The sequence below is a fragment of the Sapajus apella genome, unplaced genomic scaffold, assembly GCF_009761245.1.
Source record: "Sapajus apella isolate SASKATOON/1434 unplaced genomic scaffold, GSC_monkey_1.0 scaffold59, whole genome shotgun sequence".
Taxonomy (NCBI): domain Eukaryota; kingdom Metazoa; phylum Chordata; class Mammalia; order Primates; family Cebidae; genus Sapajus; species Sapajus apella.
In genome coordinates, this window is record NW_022436999.1 from 2,706,950 (window position 1) to 2,723,051 (window position 16,102).

Below are 16,102 nucleotides of genomic sequence, written 5' to 3' on the forward strand. Positions count from 1 at the left end.
CCACTCTATTCTGGCTCGTAGGGTTTCTGCTGAGAGATCTGCTGTGATTCTGATGGGCTTCCCTTTGTGGGTAACCCGACCTTTCTCTCTGGCTGCCCTTAGTATTTTCTCCTTCATTTAAACCCTGGTGAATCTGACGATTATGTGCCTTGGGGTTGCTCTTCTTGACGAATATCTTTGTGGTGTTCTCTGTATTTCCTGGACTTGAATGTTGGCCTGCCTTGCTAGGTTGGGGAAGTTTTCCTGGATAATATCCTGAAGAGTATTTTTCCAGCTTGGATTCATTCTCTTCGTCGCATTCAGGTATGCCTATCAAATGTAGATTAGGTCTCTTCACATAATCCCACATTTCTTGGAGACTTTATTCATTCCTTTTTACCCTTTTTTCTCTATTCTTGCCTTCCCGTTTTATTTCATTGAGTTGATCTTCGACCTCTGATATCCTTTCTTCTGCTTGGTCAATTCAGCTGTTGATACTTGTGCATGCTTCGTGAAGTTCTCGTGTTGCGTTTTTCACCTCCATCAATTCATTTATATTCCTTTCTATTTTGTCCATTCTCGTTAGCATTTTGTCAAATCTTTTTTCAAGGTTCTTAGTTTATTTGCATTTGGTTAGAACATGTTCTTTTAGTTCTCAGAAGTCTCTTACTACCCACCTTCTGAAGTCTGATTCTGTCATTTCATCACACTCATTCTCCATCCAACCTTCTTCCCTTGCTGGTGAGGAGTTGTGATCCCTTGTAGGAGGAGAGGTGTTCTGGTTTTGGGTGTTTTCCTCCTTTTTGTGCTGGTTTCTTCCCATCTTTATGGATTTATCCACCTGTCGTCTTTGTAGTTGCTGGCTTTCAGATTGGGTCTCTGAGTGGACGTTCTGTTTGTTGATGATGAGGTTATTTCTGTTTCTTGGTTTTCCTTCTGACAGTCTGGCCCCTCTGCTGTAGGTCTGCTGAGGTCCACTCCAGGCCCTGCTTGCCTGGGGTTCACCTGCAGCAGCTGCTGAACAGTAAGGGTTGTTACCAGTTTTCTTCTTTTGCCATCTTTGTCCCAGAAGGATACCTACCAAGTGTCAATCTGATCTCTCCTTTATGAGGTGACTCTTTGGATATATAGGGGTCAGGGAGCTGCTTGAGGAGACGTTCTCTTCTTTATAGGAGCTCAAATGCTGAGCTGTGAGCTCCGTTGTTCATTCAGAGCTGCTGGGCAGGTACGTTTAGGTCTGCTGCAGCAGAACTCATAAACTGCTTTTTGTTCCCAGGTGCTCTGTCCCAGGGATTTAGGGCTTTATGAGTTTCGGTTATCCTGCTGCCTTCTCTTTTTTTTTTTCCTTCAGAGCTGCCCTGCCCAGCAAGGAGGCAGCCTAGTCACTGCCTGCCTGTAGAGGCTTTGCTGAGCTGCTGTAGGCTCTGCCCAGCTGCCGAGTGAACTTCCCTGCAGTCCTGTTTATATGGGTGTAGTTAGAACTGCCTCGGCAATGGTGGCCCATCCCTGTTAAGGCTGAGTCTCTCTGCAGTGGCGGGTTGCGTTGGCAACGGCGGGCTGCCTCAGCAATGGTGCATTGCCTTGGCAACAGCGGGCTGCCTCAGCATTGGCTGACCGCCTCCGTAGTGGTGGGCTGCCTCGGTAATGGCGGACGCCCCTCCCCCACCAAGCTGGACCGTCCCGGTTTCAGCTGCGCTTGCTGTGAAACTCTCAATCCAGAGAGTTTCTGATTGCTGTTCTTTTGTGGGGGTGGGTCCAGCCGAGCCTGATCGCCTGGCTCCCTGCCTCAGAGCCTTTTTTTTTTTTTTTAATTTGTGTTCCAGTTGCCTGTTGAAGAGGTGCCACGGTGTGTGTTTTTTCCCGTGCGACAACTCACTGTGCTGGCTTAAACAGTGGCACTGAGATTCGTGGTGCTTTTTTTGCCCTGGAATCTACTGTCCTGGCTCCCTGCTCAGTCCCCTTTTATTTTATTTTATTTTTTTTTGAGACGGAGTTTCGCTCTTGTTACCCAGGCTGGAGTGCAATGGCCCGATCTCAGCTCACCGCAACCTCCACCTCCTGGGTTCAGGCAATTCTCCTGCCTCAGCCTCCTGAGTAGCTGTGATTACAGGCATGCGCCACCATGCCCAGCTAGTTTTTTTGTATTTTTAGTAGAGACGGGGTTTCACCATGTTGACCAGGATGGTCTCGATAACTTGACCTCGTGATCCACCCGCCTCGGCCTCCCAAAGTGCTGGGATTACAGGCTTGAGCCACCGCGCCCGGCCTCAGTCCCCTTTTTAAACAGACGAATGAACGACTTCCCGTGGCTCCAATCACCAGCCAAAAGGGCACCCGGACCTGTGTATTTTGTACAGAGAACCACTGCTCTGGGGCGCCGACAAAGCAGCCGCGCGGGGCAAAGCAGCGGCTCCGGCCCGCACAGCCATGCTGGCGACCCGTGGAGCTCCTCCACCTGGGAATTTCCTAGTCTGTGGGCAATAAAAATGTGGCGTCCACTCACCCTCTGCGCTTTCACTGGGAGCTGCAATCCTGAGCTGTTCCTAAACGGCCATCTTGGATCGATCCTCCAAGTCTTATTATTTCAGAGTTTCAAGGTTCACATTTTACATTCACAGTTGAAATGTACTTTGCCAATCCTTGTGACAATCAAAAGAAAGCACCTACGAAAGGCCTGAAACATTTTAGGCACTTGATACATGCTGCCTGCTATCATTTTCATTATTCTCGGTATTTTTGCATAGTGCTAAGCCTGGGGAATCCCTTATGTAATGTCTGGCTTTTTGTCTTTACTGTTAAACTATTACAGAAAGGGTCATTATTCACTGATAAATCGCTTCTCAATTTCTCCGGATATTAAAGGTATGGGATCTCCTATTTAAAATCTCCAGGAATTGCCTAAGCCCCATCTATCCATAAATTACAGGATGGACCTGACTGTCTGATACATGTACAGTCACGAAATCTTACCTACAGGGAAACAGGAAGAATCGTTTCAGAAATACTGCACTAAGGTTGGGCATGATTACTCACAGCTATAATCCCAGTGCTTTAGGGGCCTGAGGCGGGAGTGTCACTTGAGGCCAGGAGTTTGAGACCAACCTGGGGAACACTGTGAGACCCTATCTCTATAAAATATCAAAAAAAATTATCCAGACATGGTGGCACATACCTGTAGTCCTAGCGATTCAGGAGTCTGAGAAGGGAGAATCAGTTTGAGATCAGCCTGGGCAACATAGTGCGACTCTGTCAACACAAAATATAAATAATTTATCTAGGCATGGTGGCACATGGCTGTAGTCCTAGCTACTCAGGAGGCTGAAGCAGGAAGATCACTTGAGGATAGGAGTTCAAGACCAACCTGAGCAAGATAGCAAGACGCTGTCTCTAAAAAAAATTTAAAAGCCAGGTGCGATAGTATGTCCCTACAGACCCAGCTAGTTGGGAGGCTCAGGCAGGAGGATCACTTGAGACCAGGAGCTAGAGGTTATAGTGAGTCATGATCATACCACTGCACTCCAGCCTGGTGACAGAGTGATGCTGTATGTGTGTGTGTGTGTGTTTTAAAAAATATTTTCTCTTGTTTTTAGGGCTTGTCATATCCAACAAAAGGTGATGTTCCACGTCAAATAGTAAGAGGGAGCTGGAGGTGTGGAGGAAAAGAAGCAAGGGGGTCCTTAAGAAGATAGAGATCAGGATAGAAGGGAGGTGAGAATCAGTGGCATAAACAGAGGTAACAGAAGGGGATAGGCCTTTGGGAAAGGAAGAACACTGAAGTTGTTGAAAACAGGACTCAAGACTAGAGACTGTTTAACATATTTCTTTTTCTGATTTCTTCCTATCAGTTAAAGTAAGTTATCTGTGGTGTATCATCTATTCTCCTACCCTTTTAAGGTGACACAAAAATGCACAAGTTTGACGTGCCCCAAGTAACCAAAGGCACTGCAGTTCAAATTTATACCTTTTGAAATCACACCAACTTAGGAATTCAACAGATTGAGCAACGTTGCACCAGACCATATATCTACACAGATCTGGCCAGCTGTTTGGAATGAATAGGAGTTTCCGTAGTAGAAGAATTTGAGATAATAGAAGAGTCTTGTCCCACCTTAGGAAAGTTGCCTAACTAAATTCTCTGCACATCTAAAGAACTCTAAAAGACAGAAGGAAAATACTGACTTCACTCTGACAAAAGGTTACCTAGAAAAAAATCAAAGCATGCAACCACCATGCTATGAAACAAAGTCAGGTGATGGGATGATCTGTGCAGCAAACCACCATGGCAGTGTTTACCCAGGTAATGAACCTGCGTATCCTATCCTGCACATGTACCACTGAAGTTAAAATAAAAGTTGGAAATCAACAATAAAAATAAAAATGAGAGGAAAAAAAGAAAAAAATTAGAGACCAAGAGCAGGGCTTACCTCTCCACTCAAGGAATTTAGAGTTCTTTGATAATGCTGTATTTGACACAAAACTGGGCAGTGTTGGCATTTTGTCCAAGCCTATCCCAAGTAACAAAACAACAACAACAACAACAACAAACAAACAAATATATATATATATATATATATAGTTTTTTTGAAAAGTGACTCACAGAGAGGTTAAAGGCTTTATTAATTGAATTACATCAGAGAGTACTTGAAGACCAGGTGATGTCACAAGTGAAGCATGGTCAAGGTTTTTACAAGATGGGAACGCTTTGAGTAGCTGTCCTTATCCTTTCAATTTTAGCATCAGTTTTCAGCTTAACTAAAACAGTAGATGGGGGCTGTTCATATTTTCTTGTCCCTTCTTTGAAGTCTAGTAACCAACAGAACAATAATTCTGTGAACTCTTTCCAAACCTTGTGGGGTTTTGGATAGCCATGGGCTATGCGAGGTATATTGTTTTTTTAAAAAAGGTTGGGGAGAGGGCACTGGGTGGGGTTGCTCATGCCGGTAAATCTAGCATTTTGGGAGGCCAAGGTGGGAGGAATGCTTGAGCCCAGGACCTTGAGACCAGCTTAGGCAACATAGAGAGATCCCCACCTTCATAACATTAATTTTGTTTTAGCTTTAAAAAAAAAGAAGAAGAAAGAAAAATGGACAAAAGTGGAAGTCAGGGAGGACCCAGAGCACTTGCTATAATGTTTGTTTTAAATCTTCTGCACCTTCATCCCAGAAGGTTCTGAGATCTTCTGGGGTCAACCTTGCTACACCTATCCATTCAGTTACCATTGCGTTGGGGTGGTTCCAAGTGGATCCCAAGTGAATCCCCTAGTTTCTCCGTATCATCCTCCATTCCTCTTCCGGGGCTCAGCAGCCTTACCTCCCCCCCTGCTATTCAGGGTCAATATCTCCTGTCAGAATGACTCTTCTTTTTACCTGCTGGTCCTTGAACAGAAGATGTCCCAGATGCCCTGAGGGCAGCTTGCAGGTCTATGGAACTTTTTCTGGGTCCTCTGGCAAAGGTGCATTCTCTTTGTGGACACCTGCCTAGAGAACAGATAGTTGCAGGGAGGAGAAGCAGATCAATGGATCATCACGTGTAATGGTAAGTGAGGCCACCCAGCTTCTCTTCCTTGGTTCTTGGTCCCATATGTTCTTTCTTTTGGATATACAACACCACATAGGAATCTCTGACTTAATATACACACTGCATTGTGAAGGCTGGCACTCAGTTCTTTCAGAATACTGTTTCTGAGCTGGCACTCTGGCTCTGCCTTCTGCGGGCCATTCTAAGCACTCTGGAAGAATAGATGCTACTTAATATTTGATATACAATAGAAACAATATAATTCATTGCTATGTACCATTCCTGCATCTCATACACTAAATGAATGAATCCTCTGTTCATATGCTGACTTGCGTGAGATTCCATGCTTAAGATCCTACAATCCACCTGGCAGAGACACAACAAAAAAAGAAAAAAAAAGATCCTACAATCCATATGCCATCAGTAGTGATGCCAGCTCAAGCTCTGCAGACAATGTTATAACTAGAATACGTATATTTTCTTGTGTGAACTAATGGCTGGCCCTCCCAGGATTAAAGGGATACAAAGTAGTCAATGTCTCACTAATTTGCTGTTTGGTTTCCTTGAAGAGTAGGCCCTTCCCAGGACCTCAGCCTTGATCTGTGTCACTGGCAAGTTGGACATTTCATGGCAGCAGTGTCTTGATTAACTCCCTTGGCAAGTGGAGTCCATGCTATTGGGCCCAATGTACCTCTATCTCTGCCATCATGACTACCTGTTTTGTGCCCCTTGGGGGCACTCATATCATAGAGATCCTCTCAAGAGTGTGAAGATGTAAAATCATGGCTAAAGCAGAAAGCTGTTATACTTTTGGAAAAAGAACAATACATTTGTGAATTTATTGATCCACAAAAGGATCTAAGCTAGTGACAGTGAATTCCAGGGAAGTCACTAGGAGATATATTGGTGGGGAGTGTCAAGGAGGAGCTATAAAGCTAGTGGGAGATAAGAATTACTTTATTTGTACAGGTCTACCGCAGCAACAATTTCCAATCCTGGGGATAGGGTTATTTTCTTGTCCTGGGACAGGGAAGGCATCTTTCTCCATGGAAGGTTTATGGTTTGCTATATGCAGGAAAAGGCAGGTCAGATAGTCACTTCTGGAACTACAGTTTCCAAAGTGTTTTGAGCTTGAACAGATTGCACAATATCAATTTAGTTTGGTTTTGGCGGCTATAGGGCTTGATTTTGTCACCTGGCCAAGTTATTCCACATTTTTGGAATATTCACCATGCTATCTCCATGTAATCCTTGGTGCCTATCAGTTAGTGAGAGGGGCAAGTCAGCAAATCCAAGTTGCTCAGGGCTGACTTCTGGGCCATCCATAACATCTGGTGATGTGGCAAGAGTTTGGACCATAAGAGTCAGTGTCAGGACCATTTATGAACTTCGTGAGAGGCTTACGTGTGCCATCTGTGGAATGAAATCAGAGTTTGATTGTACTACTGCCTTGGGAAGTTACCTATGAAAGGTCCTGCATCATTTCTGCCTTCAATACATAGGGAAAAATTTCTTTCTAATGTCTTTACCTAAACACAGGTCAGTTTTCAAGGTTTTATTTTATTTTATTTTATTTTTTTGAGACGGAGTTTCGCTCTTGTTACCCAGACTGGAGTGCAATGGCGCGATCTCGGCTCACCGCAACCTCCGCCTCCCGGGTTCAGGCAATTCTCCTGCCCCAGCCTCCTGAGTCGCTGGGATTACAGGCACGCGCCACCATGCCCAGCTAATTTTTTGTATTTTTAGTAGAGACGGGGTTTCACCATGTTGACCAGGATGGTCTCGATCTCTTGACCTCGTGATCCACCTGCCTCGGCCTCCCAAAGTGCTGGGATTACAGGCTTGAGCCACTGCGCCCGGCCTCAAGGTTTTATTAATGTGTCCAATCAACTCATCAGAGCGTGACATTGTTTTGCTGGTCATGGATGCCATACTTGTCATGCATCCATGCTCTGGACTTGATACATCAGGCACTTGCATCAGCAGAAACGAAAACAAGTTCGGATTATTTTGCAAAATCTAGATGCTGATATGCCCAGCAGTCAGATGGGTTAGTTCACATGGCCAGGGTTTGTAAGACTGGAACAAAGGGATGTCAGTTCTGTGCCTAAACTGTTAAGAAAACAGTGAGGGTTAATAACAGTTAAGACACAGTTTGAAAGAAAGTCTATGGTGGAGGATCAGAGGGAGAATCGGATAGACTGAGACCGTCTCCAGTCAGCGTTTTCAATAGATGCTCAAAGAAGACTTTGTGAAGAAAAGAAGACAGCTTTTTGAGGGTTTATTGGAGGGAAAGTAGCGAGACCCAGTTCCTGTTCTACTAACAATGTACAGCCTCACTTGGGCCCTAACACCACAGAGAAGTCCCATGAGGACTGGGGAAGCTATCATGCTCATTCATACAACGTCGCTCATCGATTGAGAATTGCTTTAGATGCATTAACTCCTTCTTGCTTCCAGCCTACTCCATGAATGGTCTGAGCACACCCCCGTAAAGTAGAAAGCCATTAGTGTGTACAGGACTTGTCATCAGCACCTCAAGACAGATAACCTCATGGGTCAGCCTAAGAGGATACAGGTGGGTACCACCAGCATCTGCTGTACCATACTTTCCAGCCCCAAAAACCTTTACTTTTACTCTCATTTCCCTAGGATTGCATTTTCCAAATAAACCATTTAGATTTAATCCCTGCTTCAGCATATGTTTTCTAAGGAACCTGGGTAGAGTAGATGCTGAAAACTCACCCTACATCTTCCTGTCCCACTTGAGTTCACTTGCAGCCACGGCAGACAATTTCTGTGCTCTGAGAGCTTACCACTTCAAGTGTTTGTATCTCAGGTATTCTTTTCCTTACAGCTTTCTCCTGAACCGTGGAGTATTATTCCAAGCTGTGTTTCACATGACTTCTCAGAGAGCCCACAGGAATGACTCCAGTAGTACAAAGAGAAAACTCGTTCATTAGTCTATCCTGTTTTGTGCTTCCCCCAAAAACTAACTTGACCTAAATCCTGTCTCTGGATCTGATTTTTGGGTAATCTAAGTTATAACAGGAGGTAAGACTCTATGCTTGTTATAAAAAGGTTAATTATATCCATCAATCCTGATATAATTGATGATTTAGCTCTAAGTAACTCAATGAATATAAAGTATACAGCTTTTCCAAAAATTCCAAAAATAAGAATATTGCAAAATGCACTGCTTCTTGTAAAAATTTACAAGTAAATTAAGGTGACTCTAACAAATTAACTTTAAAATGCAATATAGGATCCCAATTTACCATCAAAGCAGTGATCAAGGATTTATTGTATAATGTGTATCAGGACAACTCACTACCCATTTGGAAAAGTATACAATTAGATATCTATCTCATTCCTTATAGCAAAATAAATTCCACAATTAAGCATAAAAGCAGAAACCAAAGTAATTCCAGAAAAAAATGGATTATTTCAAAGTAATCTCAAGCAGAAATACAAAACTCAGCAAATATAAGAGAACATTAGGTTGATAAATTTTACTATAATCAACTTCAATGTTTTTTTTTTTTACAATAAACCATTTCAAAAAAGAATAAACTGGAGCAGCTATCTTTTATCTCCATATAGATGTGCAGACTTAAGAAATGTGGAGCTTTCCCTGATTTAACCAGATTATTTTTGATTCACTCCTATCTCCTTGTATGGCTCCACCAGATGTCCTTTACTTTTTTTTGCTAGCACATTTTTGGATCCTCTCCACCTCTATTCCTAGAGGGCATCAAACCATAAAGGAGGGACCACAAAGTGACAGGGGCACACAAGTGGAACTCTTACCATTTTGTAAGGGATGCTTCTGCGAACATATAACATTTAACCTCTATGGAGAGAAAATAGGAGTTTTCCAGGGTAAGGGAATAGGAGGAGGGTGGTAAACAGCATTTGTGGAATGAGGATGGCACGAACAAATACACAGAGAATGACACAGCCAAATATATTCTAAAAATAGGTAGAAATGCAAATGACAAACCATAATGAAACATGATATGCAAAAGGTTGTTTGACTCAATCTACAGAGTGCTATTCAGATGTTAACTGATCGATACAAAGGTTATCTGATTCACTCTGTGTTTTCAAGAGAGAAGGTTTCCAAAAACATTGAGAAGAGACTGAGGAGAAGATACACTGGGGGAAAAAAAAACCAGTAAAGTATGTCGGGTTCAAACAGCAGCATTTTAAATAAACATATTTCAAGTATTCAAAGTTTAATGTAGAGCAAGACCTCCAGTAGTTTAAAAAAGAGGAGTAGAATGACATCCCAAAGGCAGCAAAATATTATTTTTACTTTTTGTGATTAATTTTATGTATTTAATACTCCCTTCAAATTCATTACTTAAGTATTCATTGGGTAGGAAGCACCGCGCACTGTTGCAGGTATTGAGGATACAACGGTGAGCAAAACAGATAAAAACAATCTCGCCCTCATGGAGTTTATACTTTGGTATGTGAAGCAAATACTCCAAAAAAAATCCAAACTGCCAAATTAAGACAAAAAGTTAGGAAGCATACAGGGAGCAAGGTCAGAAGCTTTTATCAGACAATGGTTTATACTTAACAAAAATTCACTTATTTCTGTCTTTTGGTTACCAAATAAACCCAAAAAGTTGGGTAGGACAAATATTATTATCATCCCTATTCCTTTTCATATTTTGAAGTAGAGTGTCAGAAAATTTAATTTTCCCACACTGATAAATGTCAGTAGTAAGGTAAGCCTCACCCCTGGACACTCTGACGCAGACATATCTCATGTCTTTTCCATAAGTCATCTCTACACACAAGAAACATAACAAGGACTAAACAGAACAAGGACTAAACATAACAAGGATGTACCTTTATTTGCTGCTTAAAACAATGAACAATAGATAGAAACATGTAAAGAATCACCTGCACGTAATGACAATGTTTGTGGTACTGACGTAAGGGAAGATCTTTGCAGCTTTCTGGGAATGGTCAGAAATGTGGTGACTTTCAGGGATGTACTAACATTTCTACTGCCAAGAGACTGAAGTGTAATAATGCATGGAATATTAAGTTAGAGACATTTTCTTAACCTGATGAATGAGCCTTAGTCTCCTTGGGACCAGAACGTTGTCGTAGATACATAAGAAGACCAACAGTAAACAGGAAAATAAAAACAGACAAAGAAGGAATCATAATCACTGTCAAGAAAACTCTTCTCTTTGCAGATGCTGGGCCACTGTCGACACTACCCCCATAGCCTCTGTGCAGGCAGTAGGGCGGGGACCACCCGTAGCCACAGTGGCAGTGATGTTTGTTATTGCAGATTCCCTTCATATTGCAGGTCTCAGGAAGGCAGACGTGTGACAAGACAGATAGACTGACACACTTCTTGTGGATGCAGATCTTCCCTGGGCCACACACTGTACCATCTTTCACTTCACCAATGTCAGGTGTGTTCATCTTTAAATGATAGTCAATACCCCAGCAGGTGACACCATTGATATGAGCGTGCTGCAGAATAAAATGATCTTGGAGAAGAGGAATGTCTCTCACGTTCTCACACTGAACTCTCCCACAAAAGACATCAGAGATATGACATTTTAGGTATGTTGTGCCATTTATACCACAGTGACCAAAACGGTTGCCCTGAGAGTTGATTTCTTTATAGCAATTCTCAGATGCACTTTTTGCATCTTTACCAAAAATCTCCCTGCAATGCTGGTCATGGTTATTACATCTCTTTTGATAGCAGTAGGCACTGTCACTACAGGGGACTCCGTCCTGCACATATCTATCCTCTGGACACTGATGGGATGATCCATTGCACCATTCTGGAAGGTCACATTCATTGACCTTTTGTCTACAGAGTTGCCCTGATGGCATGAACTTGCAGTCTTTGCAACAAAGCCCAAAAGCACAGGCAGCCCCAGGCCTCAGAGTGCAGTTCAACAGACAGCAGGCATCTTGTTCACATTGCTGTACAGATCCACAGTCACACTGCTCTTCTCTTTCAACCACACCATTCCCGCAACGCTTTAGCATAAAGATTTCCCCCAATCTGGGAGGATCATGCAGACATGATCCCTGGTTCAAAGTGGTCTTCATAAAATCAGCATAACTGCAATTGGTGAATTTCTCTGCTGGCACTCTGAAAGTACTCATGATGCAGCCTCTTTCCCCACAAAAACAGAATTCTTCATCATGCTGCATACCCAAAGTATGACCTAACTCATGGGCCACAGTGTTGGCAAAAAGAGACCATGTATCGCCTTGAAAATTATCAACTCCACAATCAATAGGTGGACGACATATTCCTGCAACGTAGGCTAGACCAAGTATACTTATAAGTGAATTTTTTATGAACATATGTGCAGCATCATGCTGTAGCTGGGAAAGACTGACGTGTTTCCATTGGGCAAAATCGTTCAGGACCTGTTCTATGCTTGCCATTGGGAAAACATTTCCTTGATTCCAAATTTTAATTCCAATCAAAAGTATGTAAGTACCTAATTGCTTATACATGGAATCCACTATGTTGACAACAAGAAATACATCCTCTTGCACCTTTGAGATGTTGCTTTGAGAGTAAATGAAGAAATCATGGTTCACCACAACAACCAGCTCCAGAAACCACGCATGGGTCCACCAGTCACCAGCAGAATTTGGTTTCAGAGCTGAGTTCTCAGCCTCTTCAGATTCCAACTGTTGGCGTGCTACTTCCTTCTCTGTTAAGCCACATCTCATAGCTGGGAATTGTGTCTCATTACTGTTTATCTTATAAATCAGGTGTTCAAATGTGGCAGAGTGCCTGATGGGTTCAATTTCATAAGTGAGACCATTTATTTGTAATACTCCTCGCAAGCCCCCAAAACAAGCACTGAAAACAACCAACGATTCAGGGGCCCCCTCCACAAAACCATGATAGTAACAGTCATCTGGGATGAAGGGCTGATCCTCCAGGAGGTCATGCTGCTCTGTGTAGGTGAACACTGGAAGGTGTCTAGAAACCAAGAGCTTCTTGACCCTCATATGAACAACATGTCTCTGGCCCCCAAACCGCAGGCTGTAGGACAACCATCCAGGAGCCTTTGCACCTCTGCCCCTGCTGATCAACTTCAAGGGGGTCACCACTTCTGGGGAAGTGAGATGCTGAGAGGGCCCATCCTGAAAATAGCCAGAAATGGACAAACACACCCCAAGTAAGAGCAGCAGAAGAGTGACCCTGATGTGCAGCAGGGTCCCATCTACTAACATTACGAAGCTGTCGTTATGGAGCCATCTGTCCAGAGCAGAAGAGGACAAGGTGTGAGGCACCGCCGGTCTGGCTCCTCCCTCTGAGCTGCTCAGGATGCAGGGCTGACCCTATGGATCTGTGTCCTGGCAAAGTTAGATCAGAACTGCAGTGCTGGAAGTAAAAATAAAAAGATAGGTTGGAATGGGGATAAGAAAGGAAATCAGGGGAGAAAAAGAATGGAGTGGTGAAAAACTGACTGATGAATCAAGAAAATGCTTTGGATTTGCTTTTAGTAAATGGGGTTGGGGAGTTGGGGTCATAGATAAGACAACATCGGCCAAGTGGTGAGAATAGTTAAAGTTAGAGGATGGGTACTTAAATAGTTACCTCAGTCTTTACAGGCGGTATGAAAATGCCTATAATAAAAAGTAAAAGCAAAAGTAAAAAACCTTAAGAGTAGGGTGGCTCTATGTCTCAATTTGTCCAAGATAATATTAGTCAATGCCTGTTGCTTTTGTAATAACTGTTGATAGTGTCTCCTTTGACTGTCAAAACTGGAGACATCAAAAATAATCACAATTCCATGTTGAGTTGTGTCAATCTTATGATGTACTATAGTTTCTTTATCTCTAAGTTATTTACTATTCCTCATATTCATCTTTGCTCATAACTTTATTAGACTGACAGATTCTCACTACAGGGTTTATGATTTTCATTATTTTAGTATCCTCTATAATGATTCGTATAGCTCTGTACAGAATGAAAAATAGAAAACAGGAGGAGGGGTGGCAAACTGTCTTGGATTATAAATGAATGCTACCAAAATGTATTCATATTGTATTATAATTTTTAGAAAAGAAAAAAATTCATTAAACACTGACATCATTTAAGGGTATGGAGAGACTAATGCTGTTCTCTCTAATTACTGACAGGAGAATCCCAAAGACAAAAGGAGATGCTTTCAGAAGAGAAAATGAGAATCTGTGCAGTTTAAAGGTCTTGGGAAAAGGAACTCTTGTCTTATTAGGGCATAGCCATTGGAGAGTCTGGTATTTTAGGATTTCCAGGGAAGAGTCCCAATGTTTGCTCAAATATATTTACCAACAATTTTTGAAAGTGGGGAATTTTGGCCAGGCATAGTGGCTCATGGCTGTAATCCCAGTACTTTGGGAGGCCAAGGCGGGTGGATCACCTGAGGTCAGAAGTTTGAGACCAGTCTGGTCAACATGGTGAAACCCCCTCTCTACTAAAAATACAAAAATTAGTGGGGTGTGGTGGCACATGTCTGTAATCCTAGCTACTTGGGAGGCTGAGACACAAGAGTCGCTCGAACCCATGAGGTAGAGGTTGCAGCCAAGGTCACACCACCGTACTCCAGCCTGGGCAACAGAGTAAGACTTTGTCTCAAAAAATAAAGGAAAGGAAAGGAAAGGAAAGGGAAAAGGAAAAGGAAAAAAAGGAAAGGAAAGAAAAGGAGGAAGGAAAGAAAAGAAAGAAAGAAAGAAATTTCTGCACCTGACATACAGTCTGGCTGGCAACACTCATCCATTTCTTTTCCTATTTATTAAACAAGTCTTTTTGTGTTTGGAGCATACAAAGTGCAGGACACTGTGCTAGATATTAAAGAAAGAAAATTAAAATACAGAACATTAACTAAATTATCAATTTAGTGCAGAAACTTGTGGCAGGAGCAAAAATAAGCTTTAGGAGGTCTATAATATTGCATTTAATATTTCGTATATTTCATGCCTTGTTTTTTTGCTGAGGAGAGTGTCCATATATTTCATATAGTCTCAAATGACTGTCAGCAATGAGGTTGATAAGCCCTGAGCCTGTATAGAAACAAACAAACAGATAATTATAATATGATCAAAACCATTTTAATCTAAAGATAACGAAGTTTATGCTTCAGGGATCCTCATTTTACAGACCTCCATAAAGACCCCATAAGGGGTTCAACAATGGATTTTATGGAAGTCATTAAATTAAGAGTAATCAAGATTAGTCACTATATAAGGAAAATCTGAAATGCCCTGAAATATTATAACCTATACATAAAAGGCTTAATAAAGGTTTTCTAAAATTTCACAGTAGTAAAATTAATTATCTCCTTACCAATAACAAGCTATGAAGCTGAATATTCTTTTCCAAACTATTAATAATACAAAGTAAATTTTTATTAAACATGCTAGAGAAAGGCAAATGTCTTTCAGTTCTTGCCACAGAAATTATAACAAGATAATTCTCTTAAGGGAGGCAATTAAATAAGAAGCAACTTAAAAACTGTAGGGAAAGGGTATTGCAGAAGTGAGTCAGGAAGCTGATTAATATAAATATGAGGGGATTAAATTTTGTGATGTTTATGGTGTTTTCAACCTTTTAATATTTATAATTTGTTGTGGCTTCTTTCTTATGCTAAATAAATAAAATATAAAAATAAATAAGTTTTCATACTTATTTTCTGCAGTTGCAACTTGGTATTATTTTTCTTAAAGTGGGCCCCTGATCTTGTAGGTGTATTAGGCCCAGAAACTTAAATTCACCTCTGACTGTGATCAACATGTTGATGAAGGCAGGGGCTGTTTCTTATAAGAATAAAAAGGAAGAGCATTTAACTTAAGCTAATCTAAGGAGACTTACATAGAAGATATAAAAATGAACATGCCTGATGCAACACCAATAATCTCTTGGATTTTAAATCCATTTCTAATCGATGTTTTCTTCGCTCTGATTCAAGTTCCCTTACATTCCCTTCGTAAACTTTCCCTCGTGCTTTCCGGAGTCTTCCTTTAATGACAAAAGGAGACGGAGAGAGAACCAAACTCCATCCTGAACTTCTTCACGGAAAGCTCCCTACATCTACTTACCCTGTTAAACCTGAGCTTCAACAGAATTTACCACTTGCCTAAAGGCTCCCTCCTGAGAAATCCCATCCTCAGAAGTCACCTATACCCCAAGGTCCAGAGTTCCTGTTCTCCACAGCCCACAGCATCAACACCAAACCATGTATCTCACTACATGTCTCTTCAACCACCCTTAGTGCTCTTGGACAAAATTCAAAAGCTTTGGCCCCTCACTAATAAAATTATTCTCCACCAAAAATGGTACCCTCATCTTAAAGTAATATTAGCAAGTATTCAGACAACCCATGTGAAAACAAGCCAGGGTTTTTTAAAGTTTTTCTTTAACCTCTTCAAATCATCTTCAGTATAATTCAGCCTACCCACTCATAGTCATAATCTATACCTTGTCAATACACAAAAAATTTTATATATCCTAATCAATCTACCAATAATTTTAGTTTTTCCAGCTCTCCCTTTCTCCTGCTATACCTATTTCTCAAACTCAAAGAGAATCCAAACACTTTTGTCTTTCATC

General features: G+C 41.7%; 1 protein-coding gene and 1 long non-coding RNA gene across 2 annotated transcripts; both read right to left on the reverse strand.

Moving 5' to 3' along the window:
- Window positions 1-4,556: 4,556 nt before the first annotated feature.
- On the reverse strand, window positions 4,557-5,665 carry LOC116528508. The gene is made up of 2 exons (XR_004259072.1): window positions 5,346-5,665; window positions 4,557-4,726 (listed from the first exon to the last, which is right to left on the reverse strand). It is a non-coding gene; the product is annotated as an uncharacterized LOC116528508 (long non-coding RNA).
- A 4,680-nt stretch (window positions 5,666-10,345) lies between these two features.
- LOC116528507 (disintegrin and metalloproteinase domain-containing protein 21) lies at window positions 10,346-13,550 on the reverse strand. The gene has a single exon (XM_032245746.1). The coding sequence runs from the start codon at window positions 12,742-12,744 to the stop codon at window positions 10,576-10,578; it is 2,169 nt and encodes a 722-aa protein (XP_032101637.1). The 5' UTR covers window positions 12,745-13,550; the 3' UTR covers window positions 10,346-10,575.
- Window positions 13,551-16,102: the final 2,552 nt, after the last annotated feature.